The 15808-nt window shown below is 45.8% G+C and overlaps 1 protein-coding gene across 1 annotated transcript in view; it reads right to left on the bottom strand.

Annotated features, from left to right (window-relative positions):
• Nucleotides 1–12978: 12978 nt before the first annotated feature.
• Nucleotides 12979–15808, bottom strand: part of CMTM8 (CKLF like MARVEL transmembrane domain containing 8) — an 87146-nt gene continuing 84316 nt past the window's right edge. Inside the window, exons 3-4 of the mRNA XM_056129536.1 lie at nt 15144–15260; nt 12979–13399 (exon numbers count right to left, since the gene is read on the bottom strand). Of these exons, the coding sequence (XP_055985511.1) occupies nt 13316–13399; nt 15144–15260 (201 nt within the window). The 3' untranslated portion in view covers nt 12979–13315. The remainder of the gene's footprint in view (nt 13400–15143; nt 15261–15808) is intronic.

Here is a 15808-nt window from a genome sequence, read left to right as displayed (position 1 = left end):
GTTATCTAACCAACTTTATTTACTTTCTCACAATTCTGAAGGTAGATGTCCAACATCTAGATGCCGCAAGGTTGGTTTCTGGTCAGGCCTCTCTTCCCGATTTGCAGACCTCCTCCTGGATCTTTCCTCTGTGCTGGGGGTGGGGTGGGGTGGGGGTAGAGGGTGGAGAAAGTGATCTTGGAACTCTCTTCCTTCCCTATAATGATACCAGTGAGTGTGGGTGTGGGTGCGGGTAGGGGCGATTCCCATTGGTCTAATTACCTACTAGGCTCCACCTTCCAATCAATCACTATATCCAGAGAAGTGGGACATTTCTAGTGGTTAGACCAAGTTCTACCTACTATGGAGTCTGACAGAATCATGAGAACTGAGTAGAAGAGGGCCGTTTCCCCAGAGGAAAATCAGGGTGCATGTCCCAGAAGGGAGAATGAATCCCAGAAGGGCAGAGACATTTTCACGCAGAAGCCTGTGGGCTTCTCCAATGGTGCTCCAGGGCCTGAGGACTTCTCCAGTGGTGCTCCACTCTCCACCTGGCTGTGTATGCCTGACCCCTTCAGTGCTTGCTGCTTGGGCCCAGTAGTGATGGGGACCCAGCAGTGCTCAGAGGATTATTCAGTGCCAGGCATGAACCTAGAGTGCTACACTTGAGTGATCTGGCCTTTCCCAGGCTGGGTGCTCTTCCATAACATGAACACTCCATAATTTATCAGTGTCTGATAAACATTTGATTGTGCCCAATTTTGATCAATAATGAACAGTGCTTTATGAATATTCCTGCACGATCTTTTTATGGCTGCATGTCTCAGGCATCAGAGAGGGATTGTGGGGAGATAGTACAAACGCTTGTTAAACTTTGCAAATAATGCACTGTTTTCCACTCCCACAAGCAATGCAGGAGAAATCCAGATGCTCCACACCTGGCCAATCCTTGGTATTGCCAGTTTTTACCAGACAGTTCTAGAGGGTGTGGTATAACACCTCATTGCACTGTTAACTAGAAAAAAAGTATCTACTCGCTTTACTTTCTAAAATTGCCTTTTGTTAACCCTAAAAGAATGAGTAGCATATGTAACCACAAACTGCTAGTGAAAACTATAGTTTAACTATTGCCTCACCATTGTTACCCTAGACACTTGCTAAAACACCTTTGTTTGGTAACTAAGCAGGATTTCTTTCTCTAACAATAAGGCATCTACTGCTTATGTAATCAAACCCTATATAAACTGCTTGCTGTTTGAAGTTGGCGTCCCTATCAAGAGGACCACTCTGTGGGTGGAGATAGTTGACCCCAGTATACTGGAATAAAACTCTTACTGCTTTTACATTATCGAGTTAGTGTCTCTGTCCATCTTGCCGCTTGGGAACCCATAGTCCTGGACTTAATATTTGGGGGCTTGTTCCCCAGGATTCCCGAGTGGAAAAGCAGACAGACCATGTCTCAGTACAAGAGTTTCTAAACAAAGCCGTGGTTGATCGGGGTGACTATTTAGTCAAGTGGCCTGATTGTAAGGGAGCACAGGTGCGCCCAGACATGGGGTGCAGGGACACCCAGACAGGGGTGCAGGGGAATTTATACCGGTCACAGGGAGTTCAGGGACACCCAGAAGGGGATCGGTTTTTGGACCCGCGCCAGGCACACTGGAGGGCTACTGACCAGGTTCCAAGGGAGAGGTCCCCGGTACCTCTAGAGTCTCTGGGATGCAGTGGCAGTGCAGACAGTGACATTGGAAGAGGCCTCAGGGATTCGTGTACAGGGGTTGGTGTCTATCATTGGTGTTTGTCTGTCTTCCTTGTGTTGTATTTCTTGGATTACTGCGTGTGCTGTAAGCCTTACTGGTTTGCCTTTTTTTGGCCCATTGCCTTGTTTCTTAACTATAGGGCAGGCCTAGGCAACCCCACTTTCCCTTGTGACTGGCCATTTCAGCGATTTCAGATCCAGGGGTACCAACCTCTAGGTAGAGGTGAAGAAAGGTAAATTGATAACTCTTTGTTCTGCAGAATGGCCACCCTTCAACACCAGCTGGCTAGAATAAGGTACTTTTGATCTGGGCACCACTAAGAAAATTTAAAATTTTCTTTCCAGCACTGGGAGGACACCCGGGATAGACCCCTTACATCCTGGCAGGAACAGGTTAAGAGAACCCCTACCCGGTTAAAAACAAGAGTGTTGTGAAACAGTGCAGAGATAAAATTAGGCTATAGATTTAATAAAAGAGGTATAAAAGCCATCAAAACAAAGCTTTCTCATGCTTTCTTAAAAACACTGATGCTGCTATTTAAAGGTTTGGTTACTACCAATCGCCTCTTACTGTGTCTAAAGGCATGTTTGAATTGTGAAATTGTTAAAGTATCTGGAATAAAAACCTTATGATTTGAGATAATTAAGAACTTTTAAAATTAAGTCAAAGAAGGTTTTCCTATGTTTCCGAAAATTAATGGTTTATATTTGTTTGTATTTTCACTGGATTACTAGAATGTGAGTTGAAATTATTGGGATACATGAAAACAAGTTTAAAGAGTAATGGGTTAAAATGTGAGTGTCTAACATTATAAGATTGGTTGCAAAATTTCATATTCTACCAGTGTTTTATTTGATTTCTGACATTGTTAGTAATTCCTCCACCCCTATCAGAGAGCCCGGCAAGCTACTGAGAGTATCTTGCTCGCATGGCAAAGCCTGGCATGCTACCCTTTATGTATTCAATATGCCAAACACAGTAACAACTAGTCTCAAAATGGAGACATTACTGGGCCCGCTCAAGCAAATCGATAAACAACGGGAGGACAGTGACAGTGACAGTGATTGTTAGTAAACCAAATTTCAGGAGGTACTGAAACCATAGAATTGTGCCTTGATAAAAGTTAAAGATATTGGGCTTTCCTGCTGGAGTCCAGACCAGCTCTCTTTTATAGTCGGGGGTTGGGGGGTGGGGTGGGGAGAGTCACTTTAAAATTTAAGCGGCTAAGAACAGCCTGTTTGGCTTTAGTGGTTTCTGAGAATGGAGAATTGTATGGGTAAGGAGCAAGGCCCTGAGCCACCCAAGTACCTGCAGTGAAGCCAGTCAAGTGGAAACTAACTAGTCGGTTCTCTTCTCCAAACTATTGTCAACTAGTCTACACAGTAACTTTATTTCATCTAAGCTTTGTTATCAGATATCAACCTAGTATTGACTTTAAGAATAACTATTTATCTACAAGTATAAAATCCTGACCGTTTCATGGTAATCTGTGTTTTAATTCTTTTCTTTCTGTTTCCCTAGAAATTGGAATTCTAAAGATAAAGTTCCTAATGTAAAGTGAACTTTTGCCAAGTAGATATGTGTTATAAAGGACTTTAATTGTGAGCATTGTTAGCCTTTTGAATATCTATATGACTGATGTAATGCTTTCGAAAGAGTACTACAGAGTACATCTTTTTTTTTTCTTTTTCTTTTTGGGTCACACCCAGCAATGCTCAGGGGTTACTCCTGGCTTTGCACTCAGGAATTACTCCTGGCGATGCTTGGGGGACCATATGTGATGCCAGGGATTGAACCCAGGTCGGCTTCTGCTGTACCATCGTTCCGGACCCTGCAGAGTACATCTTAGTCATGGCAAATGACGTAATGATTAGCAACTTCTTTCCAAATTTCTTCGTATATCAACCTCTAAGTTCAGTAAAATAAGGAGGTTAAAACCTGTGAGATATGACTATAAGGAAGAAATACAAGTGTGTATTTTATATGAAAAGGATGACGGATGGAGATATCATTAGTGGGAAAAAAAGGGGGGGAAGAATCCTGTTAAAGTGAGCAGGACACAGAATGAACAAAAAGAAATGTGTAGGTTCGAGGTTGTGTTTTAAGAAAGAAACTTTGATCTTATGTTGTTATAAGAAACTCTTTTAGTTATCTGCAGCATTGTTCTAGTATCCAAACTCCTATTACAGTGGTCTTAGACAATTAGAAATCAAAGTTTTCAATATGGAACTAAATGAGAAAGGTTGAGATATTTGCTTTTCTCTCCTCAGTGCCATGAAGCATTAAGGGACTATGTTTGTTTGCATGAACCCAGACAAAAGTCTTTCCTCTCTGCAACAGGGTCTACCCTAGTGTAGACAGGAAAACCAGCTACGGGACCCCAAAGCCCTCTTCCAGGGAAAGAGTCAGGGAACTGGTCTAAGTGACAGGAGCAGGTACTTAACAGGTAGTGTTAAAATTGCCCTACAACCCTCAGGGTGACCCTAGAGGCAGGCCGGCTCAAGGAAGGACTGGACATCATCTGTGCTGTGGAATGAGGAAGCTGGAAGTCTGCAATGACTGGCTCAGCCTGGACCCTGCCCTCAGTGCCCCAAAACTGGAGGATGGGATCTTCCAGCTGCAAAGAAGGGATGGGATGGATTCCTGACTGCCAGGACACTCCTATGGAGGGTGAGAAGCCCGAGGCCACATCCAGTTCACCCTGAAGACTCTACCTGCAGTTCATTGTGGGACCTGATCTTCACATCTTATGGCCAAGTTTAGGGATAGCCCTGACATGAGGTAAAACATTAAATGCTGTTATTGATGTGTCTCCTGCTCTGTCTTTGACCAACCCCCAGGACTTCTCAGTAAATAATGGGGCACCCCAAATGGAACAAATCTTGCTATGCAAGGGAACATGCCAGGTTTGTTAAGCCATCTGGCAAATTTAAAATGAAGGATAGAAAATCTATGTTTCTATAACTTGCTTTTTATAAGAATCAGATTATATATATATATATATCACTAAATAATTGGGTAATTCAGTAAGTAAACTACCTAGTCTATAAAGAAACTCAATGTTGTACCTGCTGTCACCAGTCTGGCCAGAAAAGCAGAAGCCAGAGCTTTATAGGGGGGAAGGAGGGAGGGAGGGAACCTCAGCTCAAAGGGCAGGATCATCTGCTTTCCCCCAGCCTGCCAACTGGCTAAAGTACTGAGAGTGGACATCTAAACTGTTTCTGGGTATTCATTCTTAGTTCTATGAATATATATAGTCATCCGGAGAGAACAGAGATTTTTCTTTTATAACAGCTCTTAATTCTTGTTCCATCATGGCATTAATACCTCACTCATTTAAAGAATATTTCCTCTAAACCAGAACACTCCACAGAAGAGTAAGAATGGGCATAGGAGTGAGGTTTCCAATTTCATTTCATTTCATTTCATTTCATTTCATCATCCTGTTATTCGTCGATTGCCTCAAGCAGGCCCCAGTAACGTCTCTTTCATCCTAGCCTTGAGATTATATTCAAGGCTGTTTAGGAGAGTGAGACCCATCAATGTTACTGGTATTTGGCATATTTGGTACGCCACGGGGAGTTTGCCAGACTCAGCCCTGTGGGCAGGCTACATTCGATAGCCCGCAAGTTTGTCCAAAGTAGAAATAAGACAATAAGATGTCATAAAAAAAAGTTCTGTTAAGATGTTGCGCGGCCGCAAATGCGGCCGCACGGTTCCGGGATCTGGATTTTATAGTCTCTGAGTCTTGGCCGCTGAGGTTTCCAATGGGAAGTTGAAAATTACTGACCCCTAGACTAACACAGTGAAAAATGATTGAAAGGACTGAACAGGACAGTACTACTACATTGCTCTAGCTTTTGTGTTTCCTGTAGCACTGAGTGATAGCACAGCGGTAGGGCATTTGCCTTGCGCGCAGCCAGCCCGGCCCAGCCGGGTCCGATTCCTCCGCCCCTCTCGGAGAGCCCGGCAAGCTACCAAGAGTATCTCGCCCGCACGGCAAAGCCTGGCAAGCTCCCCGTGACGTATTCAATATGCCAAACACAATAATAAAAAGTCTCAAAATGGAGACGTTACTGGGCCCGCTTAAGCAAATTGATGAAAAATGGGAGGACAGTTGACAGTAACAATAGCACTGTAGCACTGTCCTCCCATTGTTCATCCATTTGCTCAAGCGGGCACCAGGATCATCTCCATTGTGAGACTAGTTGTTATCTCAAATATGCCACAGGGCTTGCCAGGCTCCCGAGAGGGCGGAATACTCTTGGTAGCTTGCCAGGCTCTCCTAGAGGAACACAGGAATCAAACCCGGGTTGGCAGTGTGCAAGGCAAATGCCTTACCCACTGTGCTAGTTTCCTAGAGCAGCAAATCACTCCACTCTTGCTAGATAAAAGATGACCTTCAGGAGCAATCCTCCAAGGTCTGGCCATTTCAAAGTTGCATTCCTCAGTCTAACTGATCTAATTTTTTTAATTCGTTGCCTGGGGCTCATTAAAAACTAGGGTAGCTTGAGATTTCACTCCTTGTGCAGGCAGGGTCAGCGTTCCTGTGTCAGCAGGAAGAGCTTCAGAAGACAGAACTTCGACCATTTTCTCTTTAAACATTTAAGGTGGTGAAATCTCTAGGGGAACATGATGTAGGTAGATAGATTAAGGAAACCCCTCACAAAAACTGCTGCCTTTGAAACTCTTTTAGGTCAATTGCCACTACTCAAACTTAGCCTTGAAAAAGGAAGTATAGGTCAGAATGTATGATCTTCCTCTTCTCCAGGTACCAAGGCCCAGCTCCATGCAGGGCTTGGAGCCGACTACCAGAGTGAAGGGGAACGAGTAACTCCTCATCCATTCGTACTGGGAGATCTGGTGTGATTCAGTAGACATAATACTGCCACTTGCGAACCTTAGTGGAGAGGTCCTTACGCCGTGATCCTGGCCACACCAACTGCTCTGAAGGTGGACGGAATCAAAAGCTGCCTCCCCCATTGGAGACAGAATGACACAGACCAGTGCGTGTCCGAACAACAGGAGACAACCCCCTCAAAATAAGACTGAAGAGAGTGACTTAAGGAAACCATGGGAAGGGCATGGGTTACTTTCTGTTTCTGCATACTTGCAGTGACAGCTGTGGAGTGAGCTCCTTACGTTGGCATTGGGTACTTTCTGATACTGAAAGAGGTAGAATTAACTTTGATCTATGCCAGTTATGGCCCACACTGGGACGTGTGTTTGTTCAGGGACCTACCAAGCCTATTATAACCAAAACACTAGAGTGGCCTCCCAGCGATTATACCACAGGTCAACTAGTCTCCTATATGGGGCACCCGACAATACTTGGCTTGCTTGCACGTAATCCCTTGCTTGCTCCCCTCCTACCCTACCAATTCTAGTATTCCTGAATTGTGGTTAATGGTAAAGATTGTGCTACAGGTATATTGTTATAGGAAGAAAAATGGGTTTGATTCCATAAGCACTTTTCCAGTTGGGAAAAGTCAACTTACCACCCTGATCCCACCCCACAAGGGACCCCTAGTGCTCCTGCTTTTTTTTTTTTTTTTTTTTTTGCTTTTTGGGTCACACCCGGCGATGCACAGGAGTTACTCCTGGTTCATGCACTCAGGAATTACTCCTGGCGGTGCTCGGGGGACCATATGGATTGCTGGGAATCGAACCTAGGTTGGCTGTGTGCAAGGCAAACGCCCTACCCGCTGTGCTATTGCTCCAGCCCCTCCTGCTTTTATTTTTGATCATAAGATACTGCATCCTGAACAACCTAGTGGCCTTTGTTAAGAGCAGAATAAATACAGTACCACTTGTGGCCTTAAAGCAGCAATACTATGTGCTGGCCAGGAATCCACAGTCCTTAGAACAGTTAAGGATGTTAGAGTATGATTACTCTTGAAGGCAAAAGAAAAAGGGGGAGATGTATAGGCAAAACTGACGCTATGACAGGTGGCAGAAATGAGAAAAAATCAGGTAGGCCTCAGGTTCAGTTCCTGGAACTGAAACAGTCTCAGTTTCCCAGCAATAAAACAACGTGCAACTGGCTAACCTGAACCCACCTGGGAAAGTTCCTGGGTTGAGCAAGTGGGTTCAATCAATCAATTTTCAAAATGTCCCAGAAATTGCCTTTTGTTAACCCTAAAAGAATGAGTAGCATGTAACCATAAACTGCTAGTGGAAACTACTGTTTAACTACTGCCTGTCCACTGTTACCCTAGACACTTGCCAAAAACACCTTTGTTTGGTAACTAAGTAAGATTTCTTTCTGTGGGGGCTGGAGCGATAGTACAGCAGGTAGGGCGTTTGCCTTGCATGCGGCCGATGTAGTTTCTATCCCTGGTATCCCATATAGTCCCCTGAGCACCGCCAGGAGTCATTCCTGAGTGCAGAGCCAGGAGTAGCCCTGTGCATCGCCAGGTGTGACCCAAAAAGAAAAAAAAAGAAAAAGATTTCTCTCTGAAACAATAAGGCATGTAGTGCTTATGTAATCAAACCCTATACAAACTGCTTGGGGTCGATATCAAGGGATCACTCTGTGGAATGAGATAGATAACTATGCTACAGTATAGCACTGTAGCACTGTCCTCTCACTGTTCATCAATTTGCTTGAGCGGGCACCCATAATGTCTCCATTGTGAGACTTGTTGTTACTGTTTTTGGCATAATGAATACACCATGGGGAGTTTGCCAGGCTCTGCCATGCGGGCGGGATATTCTCGGTAGTTTGCCGGGCTCTCCAAGAGGGACAGAGGAATCGAACCTGGGTCGGCCACGTGCAAGGCAAACGCCCTACCCGCTGTGCTAAATGTCCAGCCCATATGATAAAGAGAACAAGTAAATAAATATGGGGCAGGCTTATCTTGTCCAGCCTGTCAGGCGAGAACCCAGCGGTATAGAGCAGGAGCTTCCTTTGCAAGCATCTAGGTGCAGTGTCTGCCATAGAGCTCCTCAAGAGCAAGGAGCTGGTGAGAGTCAAAGTCGTATCTGTCACTGGGGCAAGTGACAGATAATACAAACTTGACCTGGTTGAGTTCCAGTACCTCTATGTCTTTTCATGGTTTAAAGAGCGGGTCAACTTCCCATTCCCAAACTACCCCGTTGAGGAGATCACCATGGACCCTGACTGAACATTGAACTTCCTCGTCAGATAAAAGTAACAAGGAACTCAAATCCAAACACCAGAGCCAGAAGATGGGTTTCATATATTATCTGTGGGGATCTGCTCCTCTATTTCCCCCAAGCAAACTACCTTTCCACTTACACATAAACTGCTGAAGAAATCATCTATGCTTCTCCACCTCAAATCTTGTGCACTGTTTGTCGCTGACAGGCAGATGTCTATCATCAAAAGTAGAAGGGTGAGTGACCAGAGCATGCACAAGCCCGTAGGTTCAATACCCGGAACTAAGTGACCACCTGAGCACTGCTGGGCACCTGGTACTCCCACCTGCCAGTCCTGCGAGGAAACTCTCCTCAAAACAAACAAACAAACAAACAAACAAACAAAACCAAAACCAGTATACTGGCATAAAACTCCTACTGCTTTTGCATTATCGAGTTAGTGTCTCCATCTACTGGCTTGGGAACCAATAGTCCTGGGCTTACCACCCCCAGCTCAATCTCAGGGGGCTGGGGGCAGGACTGGGGGCACCAACCCTGCACTTTCTAGGCCTATATTACCTTTTCTGTTAAAATTCATCTTTGCCATTGAAATAATCATTTGTTTAGGGCCCAAAAATACTGACCTGAATTGGGTTGTTTCAGTCAATGTTTATTTTATTTTATTTTTTAATTTTTCTGCTTTTTGGGTCACACTCAGCAAGGCTCAGGGGTTACTCCTGGCTTTGCACTCAGGAATTACTCCTGGCAGTGCTTGGAGGACCATATGGGATGCTGGGGATGGAACCCGGGTTGGCCGTATGCAAGGCAAACGCCCTACCCGCTGTGCTATAGCTCCAGCCCTCAGTCAATGTTTTTTTTTAAAACGTCTGTGCTCTGTTTAGAGAGTGTTAGTACTAAAAATCTCCTGGGGCTGAAGCCCTGAGGTATTTCCCTCTGAAGGGTACAATTAAAAAACTTACACACGTGATATTAAACAGTCTTGTGTCTGGATTTTCCTGTGGCTTTCAAATATTGACCAAATAGTTATCTTTGGGGGCTGTGGGTTGAAAATAACAATGGAGAGAGATGAATGGCCTAAAGCAATTTTATTGATTTGCCATGAATGGATGACAGTATCCACTTAGAACTAACCCTGCTTATCCGAAAGGTTGTGAGGGCGTCGGGAGGGCTGAAGGGTGAATGTAGACAGTGAGCTGGAGAGGAAGAGAAGAGTTTAGTGCCTCACGCTGTCCCTATCATCAGTCTCAGCCCCAGGAAGCTGTTCTGTTGCATGTGGCTTTGTGTTTGTTTGCCTTCTCGGCCCAGAGAAAATTAAAGCAAACTCCATTCAAAATAGAAAGTTTTACAGTGGCTATATCTATGGTTGTCAATAGGGCAGGGTGGTGTGTGAATGGAGGAGGCTATAACGTATTAAATGTTCGTTTAAGGGACTGGAGTGATAGCACAGTGGGTAAGGTGTTTGCCATGCACGTGGCCGACCCAGATTGCCAGCATCCCATATGGTACCCCGAGCACCGCCAGGAGTAATTCCCGAGTGCATAAGCCAGGAGTAATCCCTGTGCATCACCAGATGTGACCCAAAAAGTGACCCCCCAAAATAAATAGACATTTAAAAAAATCTAATAATCGGGGCCAGAACGATAGTACGGAGGGTAGGGCACTCACCATGCACGTGCTGGACCTGGATTCGGTCCTTGGCACCCTATACAGTCCTCTGAGCCTCAGCAGGATTGATTCCTCAGTGCAGAGCCAGAAGGAAGCTCTGAACACTACCGTTGTGGCCCCCCAAACAAGCAAAAAATGGAATAAAATAAAGTATGAAATGTAATAAAACATAATTACATCTATTCATAAAAATTAAAAAGTTTTATCTGAGCTATTAAGAACTAGCATTTTGCCTTGAAACCTACACTTAAAAAATTTACTCATGGAGCAAGAGCAGGTAAGGTAAGAGTACAGCAGGTAAGGTGCTTGCATGCAACCAACCTGGGTTCAATCCCTGGTACCTCAGAGCACTGCCAGTAGTGATTCCTGAGTGCAGAGCCAGGAGTAAGCTCTGAGCACTCCCAGGCATAGACAAAAAAAGAGAAAAAAGCCAAACTGAGTCTTGCAATATTAAAAAGAGGAAATAATTTCTTTCCAGTTAAAAAGAAACTTTTTTTAAAACATGTTTTTCTTGAGGGTGAGCTTTCACAGCAACACCATGGGTCCTACCTCCAAAAACCTGCGAATGAAGATGTCAGTGAGATACAGGCACTCTGCTGCTCTCTGAAAACAGATCTCGGTGCTGCACATGCAAGGAAGGCACAAAGCTGAGTCTATCTGCAGAGTATTTGATATGGGGATGCCGGCTACCATGTCAGTGCTCGGTGCTCAGGGATCACTCCTGGTGAAGCTTGGAGGACAATATGGGGTGCCACGGATCAAACCAGCATCTGCTGCACGCAAAGCAAGTGTCTTACCTGTTACTCCATCTCTCTAACCCAGCCGCGTATTTCGAAGTAATTTATGGAATGTATTCAGCTAGCATGGACATCTGTAGCTGTTCATTTTTATAGAAATCTCACATGACACGGAGAAAGAGAGAGAGCAAGAGAGCAAGAGTGAGAGCAAAACAGAGAGCAAACCAGCGAACACAGTGAGAGCCAGGGACCTGAGAACATATAAACAACAGCAGTTTCTTTCTTTATGACTGTCTGCAGAAACAGACTTCTCCAGGTTACTGCATTTTTTGCCTTTTATGGAGCCCTGATTGCAATATAAACTGCTTTAAAAAAACCTAAACACTAGAGATCTGAGATAGCCGCGTGCTTCAATGAGCCTGAGGGAGCGCGGGAGAGAGAGGCAGAGCACGCACACGGACCCGTCATTTCAGTATTTCTTGCAAAATTGACACGTTGTAGGCTGCTGCCAGTGGAGTTGGGGACACAGCTCCAAATGGGTCTCAGGCTGGTGAGCTGAAAGCAGGTCTGTACCGCTAACCCCCCATCGTCCCAACGCCCATGCCCCCCAACACCCACCCGACTCCCCTACATCTGGTCCTCTGTCCTCTGTCATGCTCAGGTCCATCCTCCTCAACAACTCTCTGCACCTCTTGGACAACCCCAGAACCTTCCACAAAGATCTGGGTGAATCTGGGATGGGTGCCCAGACACTGAGGGCACCTCAGCTGTCCTGCAGGGGTGCAGGCAGGCTGGAGATGGGCATGTACCCAGGAGAAGCAGCGCAGCCCCGCACACAGGAAGCTGAACTGTGTAGTGTGGAGCGGGGTCTGTCCACAGTGATGGCCGAGACTCCCTTTGCTGCTGGCTGCTCTGTGAATGTTTCTGTGGTTTTTTGTTTTTCAAAAGGAGCGCACGTAAAAAAAAGAAAATCACACGAAATCTGCCACGTGGCAGTAAGAACCGTCGTGCAGACACACTTCCTCCACAAACATCTGCGGGTTGACTCAGGGGTCTCCGCATCCCTCCACGAGACCTACTAGTGATGCTAAGAACAAGTGCCGGAGACTGGAGTATGGGGAGATGAGACTACCCTGAGGTCTCATCTCAATTGGCCATGCGAATTGTTTGGAGGCAATTAGGAGCCAGCAGACTCGGAAGGACTTTTTTTTCTTTTTTTCTGTTTTTAAGGCCATTCCTTGCTGTGTTCAGGACTTCCTCCTGGCTCTGTGCTCAGTGATTACTCCTGGATAGCTCAGGGGACCATAGGTAGTTCCGGGTACTGAAAGTGAGCTTGTTACGTGCAAGATTAAAGTGTTACTTTAATCTCTGTACAATCTCTCTGACCCTCATATCGTTTCAGTGACTAGATTCAAGAACCTGAATGGGCAGAAGGAAAGAATTTTCCTGTAGACACGTGACACCTTGTGATTCAGTATTTTCCACAATACCCTTGGATAAGCTCATTTAAGAGTTCCCAGTATGAGATGTGAGCGTCACAGACACTGGTGATGTGAGCTGTGGGGAGCTGGGTCTCACTCCTGGCACCGGGGACTCCAGCTGTGGCCATGGTGTCCTGGCAATCCTGAATCCGAGCGGCTCTGAGTACAGCTCCCCACCAGCATGGCCTCAGATTCAGCAGATGTTCCCTGTCCCAAATCACAGGCCAGGCTACCCAGGGTTTCAAAATATTTAATCCAACACAGAAACTGGCATTTTCGAAGTTAGGTTTTACAAACTATGACACATTCTTAGTATTAGCAATTTACCTATTTATACATTATCCAAGAAAATAAGACATCAAGAAGGAATGTAGGAGTTCACTGGAAGCACTCTGCAAAGAAGCATCTAAGTTTAAGTGTAACAAACCACTGTGAGCACTTTGAACTAAGTACATCAAAACATTAGTTAAATACAATTCTCTGGAAATATACATTATACCTACAATTGTTTTTACAGTGAGATTCTTCCAGTCTTTGTCTGTTTTTCTCCTTTAATTCTCAACATGGCAAATCACTGTACGGTCCTGGACCTCCAGGCTATGAAACTGAAGTATGTGTTTCCAGCATAGCAGATGGTGACCAGGAAGGCAAAGAACTGGAGAAAACAAAGCACAAGAGGAAAAGCTAGAGACCACATCCTAATTGTCAAGCTCCGTCATTCCAGCTCACTGAATCATGCACTCACAGCTGTCCCCATCCTAGGCTTTCTTCTCTAAAACGACTTTACTGGTTCAATGACCTTCCTTTTGAAGCAAGTGTGTGTGTGTGTGTGTGTGTGTGTGTGTGTGTGTGTGTGTGTGTGTGTGTTTGAGAGACAGAGACAGAGACAGAGAGAGACAGAGAGAGATAGAGAGACAGATAGAGAGACAGAGACAGACAGAGACAGAGAAACAGAGAGAGAAATGGATAGAGGGGGGAGGGAGAGATGAGGCAGAGAGGAAGAGAGGGCTGGAAAGTTTGTAGTTTTGCACCAATAACCACGAGGAGTCTGTTGGGGGGCATTTGGTGGTGGCTCCGAGAACAGCAGGTGTATTTCTAATTCTGTAGGGGCAACTGTAGATCAGGGCTTGACCTCACATCGCCACAGTATCAGAGAATATGAATAAGGAGTGTGGGAGGCAGAGGAGGTGAACCCACAGTGTGTGAACTGTGTGTGGATGGTGGGGGGGGATATGTGGGTCCTTCTGAAGGGGCAGCCACCAGGTCAAGTTGCCACTTGCAATGTATTAACTCGGGTCTGGTGCTAACAGCTTAAGAGGTATGAACTCTGTGTATGCAGGCGCTCTCTCTCTCAATTTCCAAAGGTGAGGAAAGGTGATGAAGAAAGTTCAAATGTCGGCAATCAGCTCTTCTCTTACGGAGAACTACTTTTAAGGCCAGTACAGACAAACATTTATTTATTTCTTTTGGGTTTGGGGTCTCACCCAACAGATAGCAAGCACCCTACCTGCTATACTACTGTTCCACCCACACACAATTTTTTTTTTAATTAGCAGTTTAACTTATAAGTACACTTATGGTTTAAAAATGCAGGTGGAGACCGGGGATGTGGCTTAGTGGCTGAATGCTTGCCCTGCGAGTGTGAGACCTGGGGTGTGATCCCTGTTACAGCAAAAAGCAAAACACACACACACACATACACACACACACACACACACACACACACACACACACACACACCAAAAAGAGAGGAAAGAAAAAAAGCTAACAGCACAGAATTCTAGATATTAAGAAGCTGAAGTCCCTCCTTCCACTTCTATATTGGACTGCAGCCCCTGGGAGGAACCAGCATGTTGGCGAATATCTTTCTAGGCATTATAATGTATAAATAAACATTTCTACTTCTTTTTTAAAAAAATGAGGTAGGGGTGGGTAATGGCACTAAAGAAACAGCTCAAGGTGTCAGGGTGCATGTCAGAGTCCTGGATTTAATCCCTGGTACCACATGGTCTCCTGAACACTCTTGAGAGCCTCCCCCAAATAACCAGTTACCCCCAAATAACCCAAAAAATTGAGCCAGAGCCACCCAAGTGGAATCATAGCATGCTCATCCCCCAAGCACTGCATTTCTCTCCCCGCTCCAACAGGAGGCAAAACTATTAGAATGTCTCAAACTCGTGTTCCCCCCAAAGCTGACTCAGTTCCAGCCATTGATGCGGCTCTCACTCAAGCAGTCCCTCAGTTCCTGGGCACTGCAGAGAGGTTCCCCCCCAATCCCAATCCCCCTCCAGTAGGATGCTTTCCATCCTGAGGCTGGCTGCACCCCTTCAGTCCTGCAGGAAGGGCTCTGTCCCTAGGGGGCATCAGGAGGAGGTCACGGGAGGGGGGTTTTCACTTACCGAGGAGGCTGCCCAGCTGTTGAAGTTGTGGCTGTTTTTCTCCGAGGAGACAGAGGAGGCATCCACGACTGCGGCCGAGAGGTACAAGATGAAGGCACTGCTATTGAAGCACAGGCCCTGGGCAGAAATGGGGATGGGGGAGGAGGAATATGGGGACGGGGTGTTAGGGAGCTTTACCCTGTTCACCCTGGACGGGAGGGCAGGGTTCAGGGCTGTGTGAGGACCCCGGGTCAGCGCCTTGGGGAGAGGTGATCTTTGCACCTGCGCAGACCCAGTACAGGCTGACTGCCCCGGCCCTAGGCAGCATGAAGTACTGGAGAGGGAGGGAGGTCGCCTTCCCAGCACCACAATTGCTCATGCTGTGGAGAAGGGAGAGGGGGAGAAATCTCTTACCCAAAATTCAATACTTCTTTGATACTTTCTCTCCCTCCTTTTTCCCCCAAATGAAGACAGAGAGATCATTGCAATTAACTGCTTTACCACACTTTACCAGTGTTTCCCAAATTGGACTAGGACTATAATGTCCCCTACAGGGAATGATGGGGCAGGGGGTTGGCAGTGGCCTCAGATGCTTTGTGCTCTGTTCTCTTCAAGACAGATGGGCCCAAGAGATAGTACGGCAGTGGGGAAGTACCACGGCCCCAAGACACATATGGTTCCCTGAT

Source organism: Sorex fumeus, unplaced genomic scaffold, assembly GCF_029834395.1.
Source record: "Sorex fumeus unplaced genomic scaffold, SorFum_2.1 ptg000072l, whole genome shotgun sequence".
NCBI classification, from domain to species: Eukaryota; Metazoa; Chordata; class Mammalia; order Eulipotyphla; family Soricidae; genus Sorex; species Sorex fumeus.
Note: the sequence above shows the minus strand (reverse complement) of the source record. Positions and strands in the feature narration are given on the sequence as shown.